Genomic DNA, 15,713 nt, shown 5'->3' with positions numbered 1-15,713 from the left:
TTCACTGGGATATCCAGTTCGGTGTTGGCTTGATTGGAGTTCACTGGGATATCCAGTTCAGTGTTGGCTTGATCGGAGTTCACTGCGATATCCAGTTCGGTGTTGACTTCCATCAGGGCCTTATAGTATATTTAAAGTTGTAGGGTGAATTGCCAGAGTAGGCAGGAGGTTTGGGGTGGGGGACTTCCCCCAATGAGGAAACAGTTTGTAAAGTAAAATGTAAAGTAAAAGTAGCTGGGTAAATCACATGGCTCCTGGCTGATAAGGAAAACCCTGCACCATGATAAATTATACAAATTGGAGCCATACAGTTTGTAAAAAAATTTACCACACAAAATATTTAGTTAACATTGGATATATAAATAGTTAACCAGAAACTGCTTCTACATTGATGAAATTGTAATTTTAATAACAATATTTAATTTGCATCATTTTAAAAGGATTTATTAAAGAAAGAGTGGCTGGAAAAATCATGTTTTTTGTTGCTCAGGACAAGTTAAAATGTATTCTTTGCAAGTGAAATTTAGTTTTGATGCCCAGAATATCTTAAAGACTAGAAAGAAAAAATTAAATTTAAATCCCTTTGGTGGTATTATTGATCAGGGACTAGTTATTTGTTACAGGATATATATATATATATTTATCTTTTGGGTTAGAAACATCCATTGCCTTTGAGTCCTGGACAACCAAAAAGTAATTCAGGGCAACACTTTTTCCAAATGGGAAAACCCATTTGGTCATCCAAAAATTATTAGCCACAATGATCCACATGTGTTGCCTATTTATTATCTGATTAAGTAATCTAAGTCCATTGTACTAGCTTATGGAGTTGAATCCTTAAAGAAACAAGACAGTGAATGCTTGTTTTTTTTCAATGCACAAACACATGGTAGTGGTATTGTTCACCTTTGACTTGATACACTCAATTCTTGTGATGACCAGTGGAAGAGATGGGCACTTGCTGTAGAGCATGAGCTTGTGACACTTGTTTCTGTTGCCAAACTTTAGCTTAGTATGGCATGTATAAAGAAAAAAAAAGCAATTGCAATTATTATGATACATAAGTTTTTGGTCAGGTGGCCAACTAATAGAAATTTGACAGACACCAAATCTGGTTACATATATCTGCCTTCATGGTTTTGTGGGCTGATTTATCAGACTAAAAAATAGGAATATGTTTGATTATCTTTTATTTTCTTAAACAGATTAAATAAGTGCATCAGCATTTGTGACAGTTAGCAATCTGGAGCAATCAAAGTAATTTACAGGGTAACCTGAAAAATCGGCTGGGAAACTGTTTTTTCAAAGCTTGTTTTTGCCAAGACAACCATGGTTGACACAAAATTTATATCCCTGATTAGTGCCTATATATGTTTACATAATACATGGCTACAGGCTAATTATGTTAGCATGTATTAGAATAAAGTAAATTTTATAGAAAGAACAATTTGGGTTTTTTAAAATAGTTTAAAAATTGATGCAATTATTGTTGGTAAAATTGTCATTTTGAACTGCTAATATGTCCATAATAATTATTGTCATGAATACTTTTCATTTGTGAAAGGTTACTGGAATTAATTTTTAAATATATGAATACTTATTGTTTAACTTTTTTCTTCCTTTTTCAGGTAAAGAGGAATAGAGCCAGTCCCGTACACACTGATCTAAATGATAGTGATGTATTTTTGGCTGAGATTGAGCTGGTTGATTTGAAAGAGGGTTCACATTCATGTAACCATTTATACAGAAAATCAGACAGGTTTAAAAAAAAGAGTCTAGTTCAAAATGACTGTGATAATATATTGACTGATCAGAAGGTAAAACTAGATGGTAACACTACAACAACCATGGGGGATAACAATGCTAATGTCAAGGGGGATAACTCTTTCAATGATTTATTCTGTGATAGTTTTAGTGACACTGACATCTTGGATTTGGTGGAAAGTGGAAAAAACAGTAAAGGTGATTCCAAGGTAAAGTTAATTTCTGAGAAGACATCAGCTAGAAACAAAACTATTGGAAAGTATGAAAGGAATGATTCATCAGCAAAACTGGACTGTTTGATAGTACAATCAAAGACAAGTTCCAGTCCTGTATCAGAACATTATGAAGATCATTCTAGTAGATATTCAAGCCACATGACTCCTGTTGCTAGTTCTGGAAATGAATGTAAAGATGATAAAATCAGCTTGAGTCCTATAAGTGATACCCAGCATCATAAAAACAACAGTCACATTGTTCCATCTCGCTTCAGCCATAGTAGTGAACACAAAATACAAGAGAAAAGATCCAATAACTCTACACCTGTCATCTTAAAAAATAATGTTACAGATTTAGTCATCTCTGAATCTATTCATTCTGATCTTGCACAGAAGAAGTCTACACTGATAACACCAGGATTCAGTCCTCTACATAATCGTATAAAGAGGAAGCTGTTAGAAAATGCAGGCATGAAAACTCCACAGGGAGCAGGCTCTGTAATGAATCAGCTCAGAGAGGAAAACCTCCAAAAGGCTCATCAGGAAGCAGCCAAAATCCAGGCAGAGGGAACTAATATAGACATCGGGCCATTCTATGGACTTCCATCAAAGGTTAAACAGCTTTTTGAGATACAAAGAGGCATAAAAGAATTGTACGGTAAGTGTTTATGTGGTAGTTAACAAGGTGCAACTTTCTTTATTCATGATTTCCATTACATCTAGAAATAGGGGCCCCGAGTGGCCAAGTGGTCTAAAGCGCTCACCGTTCCGGATCACTGCCATCTCACCTCTGTCTGCGTGGGTTCGAGTCCAAGGCTCGGCTAGCATGGGTACGTGGGAAAGCCTGCCAGTAGCTTCTTGTGGGTCGGTGGTTCTTCCCTGGGTTTTCCAGGGTTCTTCCTCCACCAGTTATACTGGCCGCCATGTATAGCCTGTCTTGTGCTGAAAATGGCGTTAAACCCTAGAACAACAACAACAACATCTAGAAATAATAATTGTTTCAGAATTGTTTTGTCTTATTTAATAGAAAGTCAAGAATAGAAATAGTTTTAAAATTAATCTGTTTGTATCCAATTATGGAGTTTATCATGCATCTTTAACACTCATTGTTTATCTCTTTAACAGAATTACACCACGTATGTCAAAGGAGGACCATCACAGGCCATGGGTGACAATCTGCTATGATCCTTTATCACCCATGGATGCGTGCACAAAGATTTCCTTATTTTCCATGAGTACATGTAAACCAAAATATGTGATCAGCACTACAATGTAGCATTCTATCACACATCAGCTAGTCTGGTACCCTAAATTTCACAAGCTATGAAGGTCAGGGGACTAGAATATCCATTTTATCTATCAATAAGTCATTGTTTTTGAAAGAGAAACTTTAATTATTTTTTAAAGAGAAACATTGATTGGCTCAGTTAAACAGTGTGAATGGTCATGGTGGGTCACCATGTCAAGAACATATTTACTCATGCTGGCAGTAATTGGTTAGGCAGGTTTGTGCATATTCATGAGGAATTGGTTATCTCAGCACAGGCAGCCATGGGTGATACATCAGTGGATTGTTGTTTGTACCTTGTGATGATGCAAGGAAGAACACTTAGTCTTAGCTATTAGATATATATTCATTGTTTTATTAGGACCCAGCATCTGTATGTGGAAACCCTATACTAATGACCTGTTCTATCTGTTAATTATTTTGTTTTTTTCATCCCATTCATATTGTAACCACTAAAGATATGAAACCCTTACAGATAGTTGGATTTCATTTGGTAGATGCCAGTGACATGTCATTGTTTCATTAAAATGATTTTCTTGTTTCAGGTCCAGTTTTGACAAATTATTGCCCATTTTTAAAAGTTAATTTTACATCTTCCCAACAGCAGATCTTTTTAACTCATTAACCCCACATCTAGGTGTCATGAAGTTTTACCCCACTTCCTGGTTCTGTACTGTCAACATCATAGTTCTTCAGTGATGCCAAATAAAGTTGACTTTCTGTTTGCATTACAAAATACTGTGGGAAAAACCTAAATATTTTTACACAAACATCACTGGCTTCAGAAAATATATTGGAAGCAGATGTATTTGGATGCATTTAGAAGTAATCTCATAAATGTATCTCCTACCCCCATTTCTGGTGAAAATGAAAAGAATCTCCAGGGGTTATTGAGTTAACCAGCATGGCACAGGAACCATTCAACATATTCTAATACAATTTCCTGTTTACACTGTCTTAGACCTGGATGTGCCTGTTATGGGTTTTGTCTTGCCAGCACCATTTTGGAAGTTATGACCCATGACAGTTAACTTCATCACTTGACTGTTACTGGCACAGGTCAAAAACCATTCAGCATGATCTGATGCTGTTGGTATGAACATTGTCTCTGGGTTTTGCCTCCATTTTTTAAAACAATTAACTTATTATATTAATATGGTTTGTTACTTGAAACCCAATAGATCAAGACCCATTCAACATATTATCCTGATGCAATTCAATATGAGACCCATTCAACATATTATCCTGATGCAATTCAATATGAGATCCATTCAACATATTATCCTGATGCAATTCAATATGAGACCCATTCAACATATTATCCTGATGCAATTCAATATGAGACCCATTCAGCATATTATCCTGATGCAATTATATATGAGATCCATTCAACATATTATCCTGATGCAATTCAATATGAGACCCATTCAACATATTATCCTGATGCAATTCAATATGAGACCCATTCAACATATTATCCTGATGCAATTCAATATGAGACCCATTCAACATATTATCCTGATGCAATTCAATATGAGACCCATTCAGCATATTATCCTGATGCAATTATATATGAGATCCATTCAACATATTATCCTGATGCAATTCAATATGAGACCCATTCAACATATTATCCTGATGCAATTCAATATGAGACCCATTCAACATATTATCCTGATGCAATTCAATATGAGACCCATTCAACATATTATCCTGATGCAATTCAATATGAGACCCATTCAGCATATTATCCTGATGCAATTATATATGAGATCCATTCAACATATTATCCTGATGCAATTCAATATGAGACCCATTCAACATATTATCCTGATGCAATTCAATATGAGACCCATTCAGCATATTATCCTGATGCAATTATATATGAGATCCATTCAACATATTATCCTGATGCAATTCAATATGAGACCCATTCAACATATTATCCTGATGCAATTCAATATGAGACCCATTCAACATATTATCCTGATGCAATTCAATATGAGACCCATTCAACATATTATCCTGATGCAATTCAATATGAACACTGTCTCTTAGACTTGAATGTTTATTTTTTATGGGTTTAATAACATCATCTCCATGTTGGACATAGTTATGTTTACTTGTAGAACTTTGGTCTTCACATTGATAGTTGGAATGTTGCCTGCAACCAGCTAAACTCAAGATAATTATAAATTCTTTCCAAAAGAGATCAAAGTACAGTGTATCACTAATATTTTGCATGGCTGGAGGTGTTGGTAATAATTTCGTTCTGTCATTTTTTATTAGTGTCATAAGAACTAATATTTGTTTAGTTTGGTATGTAATTAATATCAGTAGTCATAATGTATACATCTGGAGATTCATTATGTTACTATACATGACTAAAATAAGAACAGCAGAGAGTTATCCGAGTCTCAAACATTGTTTATTTTTTTGTTTTGTCAAGGACACTAATATATTTGCTTAGGATAATCTGTAATTAAAATGGACCTCTTGGTAATAAATCTTATCGCTGTTGATTCAGACTTTGGGATCAGAACCAAACTGCTTTAATAAAATAAAATATTTCCTTTATGTTTATTAAAAGTTAACTGATAAGTAAAAGATTTAAATTGTGAGAATTAGTTCCACTTTTAGTACAATACACATTGATAACACAAGGCTAGATAGTTTTGAAGAAGTTCCACAGCTAAATATATCACATGTAGATTAATTATTTGGGTGAAATTTTCTCTCTGCACATGATCTTTGTTATCTTGTTTTTCTTTTTGCCAGCTTGGCAGGATGAATGTTTACAATTGCCAACAGTTTTGAAAGGGGGAAATCTTATCTATACCTTACCAACAAGTGGAGGCAAAACATTGGTAGCCGAAATTTTGATTTTGCGTGAGCTGCTGTGTAAAAAGAAAGATGCTCTGCTTATTCTTCCATTTGTTTCCATCGTCCAGGAAAAGGTAATCTCTGACCAGGCATATCTGTCTCAAAACTTTACTGAAATACAGTTAAACTGAATTCTTTTTGAATGAGTTCCTTAAATAGCCAGTTAAAATAACGTATTTGTTTTGATGCAGGGCCCAGATTGAGATTCACTTGCCCCATGAAACTTTTATTCCCAGTATGTTTTATGTGAGGATATAGATATTGCTGTCTGTCAGTGGATATAGATGTAGTACATCTGTCTGTCCTTAAATAGTATACTATTCTATAGTATAACTTTCAAACAATTCAGGGTATTTCAACCAAACTTGGTACACATGCAAAGTGAGCTGCATAGAGATACCTTTGATTCTTAGAAATGTTTGCATCCAGTATTTGTATGTTACCATGGCAACAAAGTGGAGCGTAAGTAGTATATAGAGTGCTTGACCTCATGATACAAACATAAGTAGTATAGAAGTTGAGAGTGCTGGATCTTAGGAGTCCTCACGTAAGTAGGGGACCTAGGGGATGTGCCATCTCTAGATGAATTCTTTTGATAGTACCTGCTCCAATTTACAGATGGTTTCTGTCTTTTTAGCCAAATTGCAGTTCAATTATTGGTTTGATGAAGGATGGGCTGGCACCATTGTTTGATCATTAACACTCCAACAGTGTTTCAAATTGCAAGTAAAATGTTTTCATTTGCAACTTAATACATGTACTTAAATATGGGTGTTTGTGAGTGAAAACTTAAGAATCATGATAAGGCAACAAGGTAAAGACTTCAGGGCTCATGATAAGGCAGCAAGGTAAAGACAGGGCTCATGATAAGGCAGCAAGGTAAAGACATCAGGGCTCATGATAAGGCAACAAGGTAAAGACATCAGGGCTCATGATAAGGCAGCAAGGTGAAGACATCAGGGCTTTCTAATTAAAGTATATGCTGTATTTTCCTATAGAAACAAAAACAAAATAGCACATGACATTTACTTCGAAATCCATGCATAATCCCATTTGTTTGTTTGTGAGGTTTCCTTCATTAAGTGACAATATTTGTGACAAGTCTGATTTGCAGTCTGTGAGTGATCAGTCTCATATGTGACCAGTGCAGTCAACCTAAGCTGATGGTATGAATCTGGAAAAATTTGAGTTTGAGATCCCTGCTCAGTGATGTGGTAATTTCTCTTAGATGTCTCAAACTGAAGAATAGCAACAATGATTGAGACTTTGAGGAATTTATTTATGTGTGTCAAGGGGAATAAACAGAACTCAGGCAACCATATGATTTTATAATTTATGTATGTGTGTCAAGGGGAATAAACAGAACTGCAGCAGCTATATAATTTTATAATGTATGTCTGTGTGTCAAGGGTAATAAACAGAACTCCAGCTAAATATATGATTTATGTATGTGCGTCAAGGGTGAATAAATAGAACTCTGGTAAGCATATAATTTATGTATGTGTGTCAAGGGGGAATAAATGGAACTCTGGTAAAATGCATGCACGCACATGCACACACACACACACACACACACACACACACTATAATTTAATTGGTTGAATGTAGTTTATTTATACACAGTGCATCCTTCTCTGGCTCCTTGCTGGGCCCCTCTTTGTCTACTATGGTTCTCTGTCCAGACATGATGTCATTGCAGCAAATATATGTTAATAAGCTAGTAACTAAATTCAGATACATTGTCATGTTGAACCAATCAGATGATGACTGAGTTGAAGCATGTGATCAAACATTGTGTCAGTTAGGCATCATTCATATACCTGATACACATGTAGAGATGCATTCCTTTCAGTGCAGATGCTGCACTTAATTTTTAACATTATATGAGGAAAGAACCACCTGCCTCCCCTCCTTCCACCATGTTGTTCATTTGGGACATTTCTTGCATAGCGTACCATTCCAGCTCTGTTCTAGGGGCCCTTTTTCAAATCGGCTAATGTTATTGCCATTGCCAAGTTTCATGCATTTACGGCTTTGCTTTTGACCCCCTATTTGTGTCAGTACTTAAATGTACTCAATTTTTATGCCCATATCCTTCATACTCGCTTCCTGCGGTGCATGTATGGAGTATTGGCAGATGTTTGTTATTATAGCAATCCTCAGGATCAGACTTATGGATTTTCAGTTATCACTGTCCCTATATACCTTGTATCAGCCCCTTGCAGCTCTACATAGAGGTGTTGGACATGCTGCACAACCCTGCAAACTCCACTGAGTCTCTCTTCCTGAGGTATTCCTATAGAAACAATTCAGGGGCCATTGCCAAGTTTCATGCATTCACAACTTTGCTTTTGACCCCAAATTTGTGTCAGTACTTAAATGTACTCAACTATTATGCCCATATACTTCATACCCACTTCCTACAGTGCATGTATGGAGTATCGGCTGATGTTTGTTATCATAGCAATCCTCAGGATCAGACTTATTGAGTTTCGGTTATCAGTGTCCCTATATACCTTGTATCAGCCCCTTGCGGATTCACATACAGGTGTCAGACATTCTCCACAACCCTACAAACTCCCCCAAGTCTCTCTTCCTGAGGTATTCCTATAGAAACAATTCAGAGCTCGGCTGGTACAGTGTGCTGTGACAGGATTTACCCCCATTATGCCAAAGGTTATTTATATTTACAATAAAGTTTATATTGAACCTATGTGTTGTGTGTTATATATATATATATATATATATATATATATATATATATATATATATATAATGTCAAGGGGGAATATACAGAATTCCAGTTAAACATAATTTATTGACATGTGTCAAAGGGGAATATTCAGAACTCTTGCAAAACTTTTAATGTATGTGTCTAAAGAGGGAATACACAGAAATCCAGCTAAATGTATAATTTCATTGTTGGTAAATTAACTATGCTTGCTCACTTCAGGCTATTTTTTCATTTAATTTTGTCAAATAATGTTTTGGTATAGAAATAAAGTATGATACTAAGCTTTGTGCTTCAACCCATATTGTTATACACCTGATAGTCTAGATTAAGTATGTTTGTTTTTTAAAAAAGTTTTCAGCTAATGGATATTGAGAAGTCTATAATGTTTGCTAAAATGTTTGGTTTTAATTATTTATTAAAACAATTTTATATGTATAAATTAAAAAGGAAGAGCATTAATGTGGGGGAGGGCTGTTTGGATGGATGGATGGATGAAGATCTATCTATCAATCTGTATATTTATTCAGCCAAGTATTTGGCCTATCCACTTGAAATAAATATCCTGAAATACATCAATTATTTTATTACTCAGTTAACTGCTGATAATGTTGACCTTCATCGTCAGTACTATTTCATTATTTATTTCTCCTGATGGATGATCATTGGTTCAGTTTGCATCATAGTTGATTGATTGGCTCATTGATTGAGGAACTGCTTAATCAATTGGTTGAAACTTAGAATTGGTCATGACTTTTTTTGCTTTGCAATCCAACTTCCATATTTAAGGATTTTTAAAAATAAATATACTGAGAAAAAAGTTTTAAATATACTGAGAGTACCTTTATCCATAACTCTTTGTGGATCTCTTGATCTTGAAACAATCTTTCTGTCAATCATGTTCCTAAAACTGTTATATGGTAACTTAAAATTTGCATGGGGTTGAAGTATTTAAAAACTCAAAGATTGGATGAATTAAGGCAAATGGAGACTGGTTCAGTTGTTTGTTTAAAACATCACTTTAAATATGTGAACATATTTAAGCATATAAAATACCTGCCATCCTACAATATTCCTTGTCAGTGATTATGTTTAAAAAAATTATAAATGTGGACTTAACAGACATGAGTGGTTGATGATAGAGTGCATTGTCAGCATCTGAGCTCCTAAGAAAGACCACATTATGTCAGCTTCACAGCCTTTGAGAGAAACCAAAATGTTAAGTATACACAGTACTGATTTAGTTCAGTGAGAGGGAGATTTTTTTATAGAAAAGGCTAGCTTTCCTCTGATTCTAAACATTGTATTTAAATCACTGCTCAAATCACTTGTGTTCAGCTTACTGTTTAAGTCACTGCTCAAATCACTTGTGTCCAGCTTACTGTTTAAATCACTGCTCAAATCACTTGTGTCCAGCTTACTGTTTAAATCACTGCTCAAATCACTTGTGTCCAGCTTACTGTTTAAATCACTGTGTCATTGTTTGATTCCTAATTTGGGTAAGTTGTGCATTTTCAGGTTTTACATTGTTGTTGTCTTTTATAGGTTTAGCTCCATTTGTCAGAACATGATATATGGAGGGCAGTATGTTTGGTGGAGGAAGAACCTGGGGAAATCCCCAGGACAAACCACCCACCCATGGGATGTGACTTGCAGACTTTCTCGTACACCCGTTTTTGCAGAGCCCAAGATATGAACTCACATGGACAGGGGTGTGATCTGCAAAGGTGATGACCTTAGACCACTCTATTACTCTATTACACACCTGCCTTTATTATTTACATGTTTCTCAATGACCTTGACTGACTTGTTGACATCATGATACAGACTGGAAATCATCCTGACCTATTTACATGCTTCATATATCTTGTCTGCCCAACATTATTGATCACCATCCCCATTTTTTTCCTGGACTCAGGTGTACATTTGCACCATATTTGTATTTATTCTGTCTTGGAAGAACCACAACATTAGATCACACCATTATTGCAATTTTAATAAATACAGCCATGGAATATGGTTACAAGGGCTTTTTCCGGGTTTCTGGGAAACTTTTGAATTAAATAAACACTTGCTTTTCTTACATTACTGGGCAATTATTAATGACACAATAAATGTTTGCGGAAACTTCTGATTCAAAATTATCACTGCAGATTCAAAAGTTTTAACATTTTGAATTTCCAATAATATTATGTATGATCTTCCAGCCTGTGCTGCTCACATTACCCAAACCTGAATTTATCTTGATACTTATTCTACCTTGCAAATGGCAAGGTCCACACTAGGGGGCAATTCAGTTTAAAAAGTTACTCTAGTTAAGTTTACCAATTTTTCTTAAGTAAACATCTTCATCTCCCTACATTCTTTTCAAGACATTGAATGCTTTTATAGTCTGGGTATTATATTAAATCATATGTATTTTTGGGGTTCATTGGGCAAATGTAAGACAGTTAAAAGGAAGTATTTTGTGATTTTCCTCAACGTTTGTGATTACAATTATGATTATATATGACTTTGATTATGTTTAAATCAAGGATATTCATGCCAAAAATTGATGCATGAAGCTTGAAGAAGCAAGTAAATTTCCATGCACATATATCCCAGTCATAAGCAAAATAATATTCTGTGAAGTTTTTTTTTCTGATCACTGAATAAGATTAACAAGTTTTATTTTGTATTTCATCCTGGAAAGTGGAAAGAATTGGATATGACTTGTACATTAATATCTGTCACCTGTTTTTAATGGTAACCTCTTTTAGATATTAGGTTCTTTTGCAATAACAGTCATACAAAAGTTCTTTCACTGAAACTACAAAAAATTGTACAGTTAATATTTTCATAAACTTGAATGAGTACAGTGGAACCCCGCTACAATGTGATAATTGGGGTCCAAAAAATTTGATCACATTAATAGCAGGGTTGCGTTAATGTGGGGTTTTACAGTATTTTACTTTTTTCAGAGAACAACTCATTGGTACATATACATGTATTCATGTCTAATGTATATGATGAAATGGGTATCAGCACCATTTACTATCATGCCATCGTGGCATGCAGTTCATCCATAATGCATGTAATTCCATTGAAAAATTGCACACCGATTTACAATATTCAATAATTTTGTCCCAGATCATTGTGTCTGAATTAAACATCTAATATATAGCATGAACAGAATATTAACACTGTTTACTTGCCGTCTGATATTGTACCATTGGGGCTTGCAATTAATCCATAATACATGTAATTCCATTGCAGAAATTGCATACATATTTAAACTAATCAGTAATTTTGTCACAGATCATTGTGTATCTGAATTCAGTGGGAAAAATTAACAACAAAATTAGGTTAAGAAAGATGAAGCACATGTACAGTTCATTACGTTTCAGGATCTATGAATGGTGTCTGTACAAATTTCATACTGCTAAATTTTCTCATATGCATTTCCATGTACATTTCTCCACTGTAAATTTCCAATAATTAATGCTTGTAAACTTTTTTGTTTGAATGACTACAGCAAGAATAATTAACAATCAACACATGCTTTCAGCATACATATAACTTTTACTTCAGATTTTGTGAATATCGAAAGAAATATGTGAAAACTACTATTATACTAATCATTGCGCAAAGTGCAGAGAACGACTTGCATTTGTGAACTTGCTTTTCCATAATAGTAAAATATTTTTATAAAAAATAGGAATTAATAACGAGTTCATAAGCAAACACCATACATGTGTAAAACTTGAGAACTAAGTGCAGTAGGCCTTCAATGGTCACGAGTCACTTTTATAATTTTTTTAAAGCTGATCGCATGTACAATTTCATACCCTTTCAATTTCCAGCTAATAAAGCAGATATTATTTACTGGTCAACTGATTGCGTTTAATAACACCAACAAGCCCAGCAAACATGTTGGTGGCTTTCGTTTTTTGATGTTTATTAAATTGTGAGAATCTTTTATCAACCACTGCATTGTCTGCTGCTTGGTTGTGTATGCAGTTAAAGAAGAAACACATATTGACTATTGTTTGAGCAACGATTGTATACAGAATTAATTGAAGACAATTACAAAGACAACTTACTGGCTTTACTCATGGATCAGTAATAAGTAACATTTCCGATAATGTTTATTTTGGCATAACACTTCAAGAACCTGGTGATATTGTTAAATTTCAGAAGCTACACCACAATCGTATTATATTAAAGTTCATATGCGAACTCTTCCCCAAAATGATAATAAATGTTTTACACACTATTTCTCGTACTCAAAACAATATTTTGAATGAATATACAAAATTTCAGGAGCCACACCACGACTGCATTATATCCGAATTCTCATTATCGCTGGGCACATTATGGCAGGGTTGCACTGTATTTCTTTCATTTTATATTGTTTGACTCAAAGGTTTAGTGAAACTGTTGTTTTAAGCAATTGTTGTAAATATTCTGAATTTTGATAGCTCCCTATACATGCTTTTCCATATTGTCCCAACACTTTGCCTTCTGTTCTATTCCAGCTGTCTGTCTGTTTGTCTCTCTCTATATATAGAGAATGAAAGAAAGATTGAAAGAAAGAAAGAAAGAGAGAGAGAGAGAGAGAGAGAGAGAGAGAGCAATTGTATTGACATATTTATTCTAATAATCATACCCAAACTGATTTATACATTTATTGTGTGAGTGCATATTTTATAGGTTCGATGTTTGTCCCAGTTTGCAGTTGACCTGGATTTCCTGGTAGAAGAGTATGCAGGGAGTAAAGGAAAGTTTCCTCCTATAAAGCGTAGAAAAACAAAATCGCTGTATATAGCCACGATTGAGAAGGCTCACTCCATCATCAACAGTCTTATTGAGAACAAGCGAATGGGCAGCCTTGGACTGGTGGTAGTTGATGAGGTGTGTATATGTTGGTGTTGTTCAGTTCTATGAAAGCTCTACATGATGATCCATGTCAGGCCTTAGTCAGCTGGAGTCTAGCGCAGTAGCAATATTTAATATTACAGATTTACCTTCCTTTCTGTATTTTTATAGAATAATCAAGTCTCACAAATATATTTAGTTCTCCATATACTTTTTTGAAAATGCAGGCTATTTGGATACAAATGTATTACATGTTACATATGTAATATCCTTGAACTCTTACACTGATAAAGCTAGACACATGAAATGTAGGTAATTGATAAGTGTAGATTTTGCTAACATATTTGGAATTTTAATCACATCTTTAGGGGTGTGATAAGTAGGGCAGATTTACCAAAATTTTGATTAACTCCAGAGTTGTATGTTATACATGTTTAAAAATTGGTATGTGTGATTAATAACCCAACATATGCAACTGGGAACCTTTTTTTATGCCCAGGGACATTTCCAAACCCCACAAATTTAGCCACTTTTGGTCAAAACATAGAAATGTTGGGATCCTCAGACAATAATTATACATATACTTGCTGGGCATAAGAGGGCAAATTTATACATGCAACTGACATTAATTCAGGCAGGGTTCAATGTAAAGCACACTTTAAAATGTCACTGGCCCCAAAGAAAAATCCAGGTGCACCACTGTGACACAAAAATCAGCAAGTAACATGCTTTCTGTAGTTGAAGGGAGCACCACTTAATTTTCTGGAAAGTTATAGAATAGTTTGTGATAGTTAAAGTCTCTACATCAGTTAGATGCTTATCAAAATACTATGCACTTAAAGCAAGGTTGTATAACCAGACCTAGTTGCCTAGTTACAAGTCTGGTTCCAAAAAATGGCATCACTTTCACATGACAGATGGAATTAGAATATATTCAAGATCAGTCATCCAAAATGAAGAGATGGCCAACTCGTATTTCTGAGTTTATTGTCTCAAAATAAGAAAGATGATCTCTCTGTTTATTCACAGTTAATAATACTAGTATCTAAACATGCTGTCATTGATCGTGAAGTAGTTAGCACTGAATCTGCTGAAGATCGGACTTGAAAGAGAAAAACTTAATTTTTTTTTTTAATTGTAATGACTTAATAATACTTGTACTATTGACAAGAGTAAGAAATTTACCTTTATTTTTTATATCTGAAAGGTCATTAAAACAATGGTAAATTAATCTTACATTATTTTTTATCAGTGTTACTCAGTCATTGATAGTAAGTTCTTCATTTTGAATTTTAAATAATTTTGTTTCATTCTTACTCTGTATGTAAAATAATACTGTATTTTGCTAGTGGAGGAATAACTAATATTTTAAGCATTTTATTTACATTTATTATCTATTCTTTATTAACCACTGTATAATTTCTGATTCTTGGTCATTTTTAGTCCTGGAATGAACCATGCCTGGTGTCCATCATCAGTATTCTCCCATGGATTTGGCTCATGATTCATCACATAAACTGATAAAACTTTTTAATCTTATATAGATCTGATGGGTGTGAAAAGGGGTCCATTCCCAACCCCCCAACCCCTGCACTGATTTATTGTATAGGTCATTACTGTGATTCCCACCCTATAACCATATTTGCACCTATTGTGTATGAAAAGATAGATTTATACAATCAGCTCACATTGACCCCCTCTGGGCTACATTCTTGTCACACAAGGGACAGTCATAGCTTGAAAATTATCAAGATCACCACCCTACAAAAAAAAGTACACACTTATTGGGAACAAAACGACAAATGCAAATATCTAACATTTGTTTGTTGGGCAGTCCTTATACTCCTTGTCCTACCCAGAGGTTCAAATAGGTTAAAGGGCAAAGGTTAAAACAGGACATATTTTACAAGCACAGAATTCTGGTTTAAATCTGACCTTTTTGTTTCATTGCACATCATTTTTATGAAAATTTTAG

The 15,713-nt window shown here is 34.5% G+C and overlaps 1 protein-coding gene across 8 annotated transcripts in view; it reads left to right on the top strand.

Moving 5' to 3' along the window:
- LOC149795054 (helicase POLQ-like) overlaps positions 1-15,713 on the top strand; it is a 110,751-nt gene that overhangs the window by 10,857 nt on the left and 84,181 nt on the right. For 7 of the 8 annotated variants that reach the window (XM_089964744.1, XM_089964743.1, XM_089964739.1 and 4 more), the window contains 3 exons: positions 1,629-2,637; positions 6,046-6,224; positions 13,574-13,774. In XM_089964744.1, coding sequence (XP_089820870.1) covers positions 1,629-2,637; positions 6,046-6,224; positions 13,574-13,774 — 1,389 coding nt within the window. The remainder of the gene's footprint in view (positions 1-1,628; positions 2,638-6,045; positions 6,225-13,573; positions 13,775-15,713) is intronic. The other variant, XM_089964742.1, reaches the window with a different exon arrangement.

Source organism: Sinohyriopsis cumingii, chromosome 7 (assembly GCF_028554795.1).
Source record: "Sinohyriopsis cumingii isolate HCF-2022 chromosome 7, ASM2855479v2, whole genome shotgun sequence".
NCBI lineage: Eukaryota > Metazoa > Mollusca > Bivalvia > Unionida > Unionidae > Sinohyriopsis > Sinohyriopsis cumingii.
Note: the sequence above shows the minus strand (reverse complement) of the source record. Positions and strands in the feature narration are given on the sequence as shown.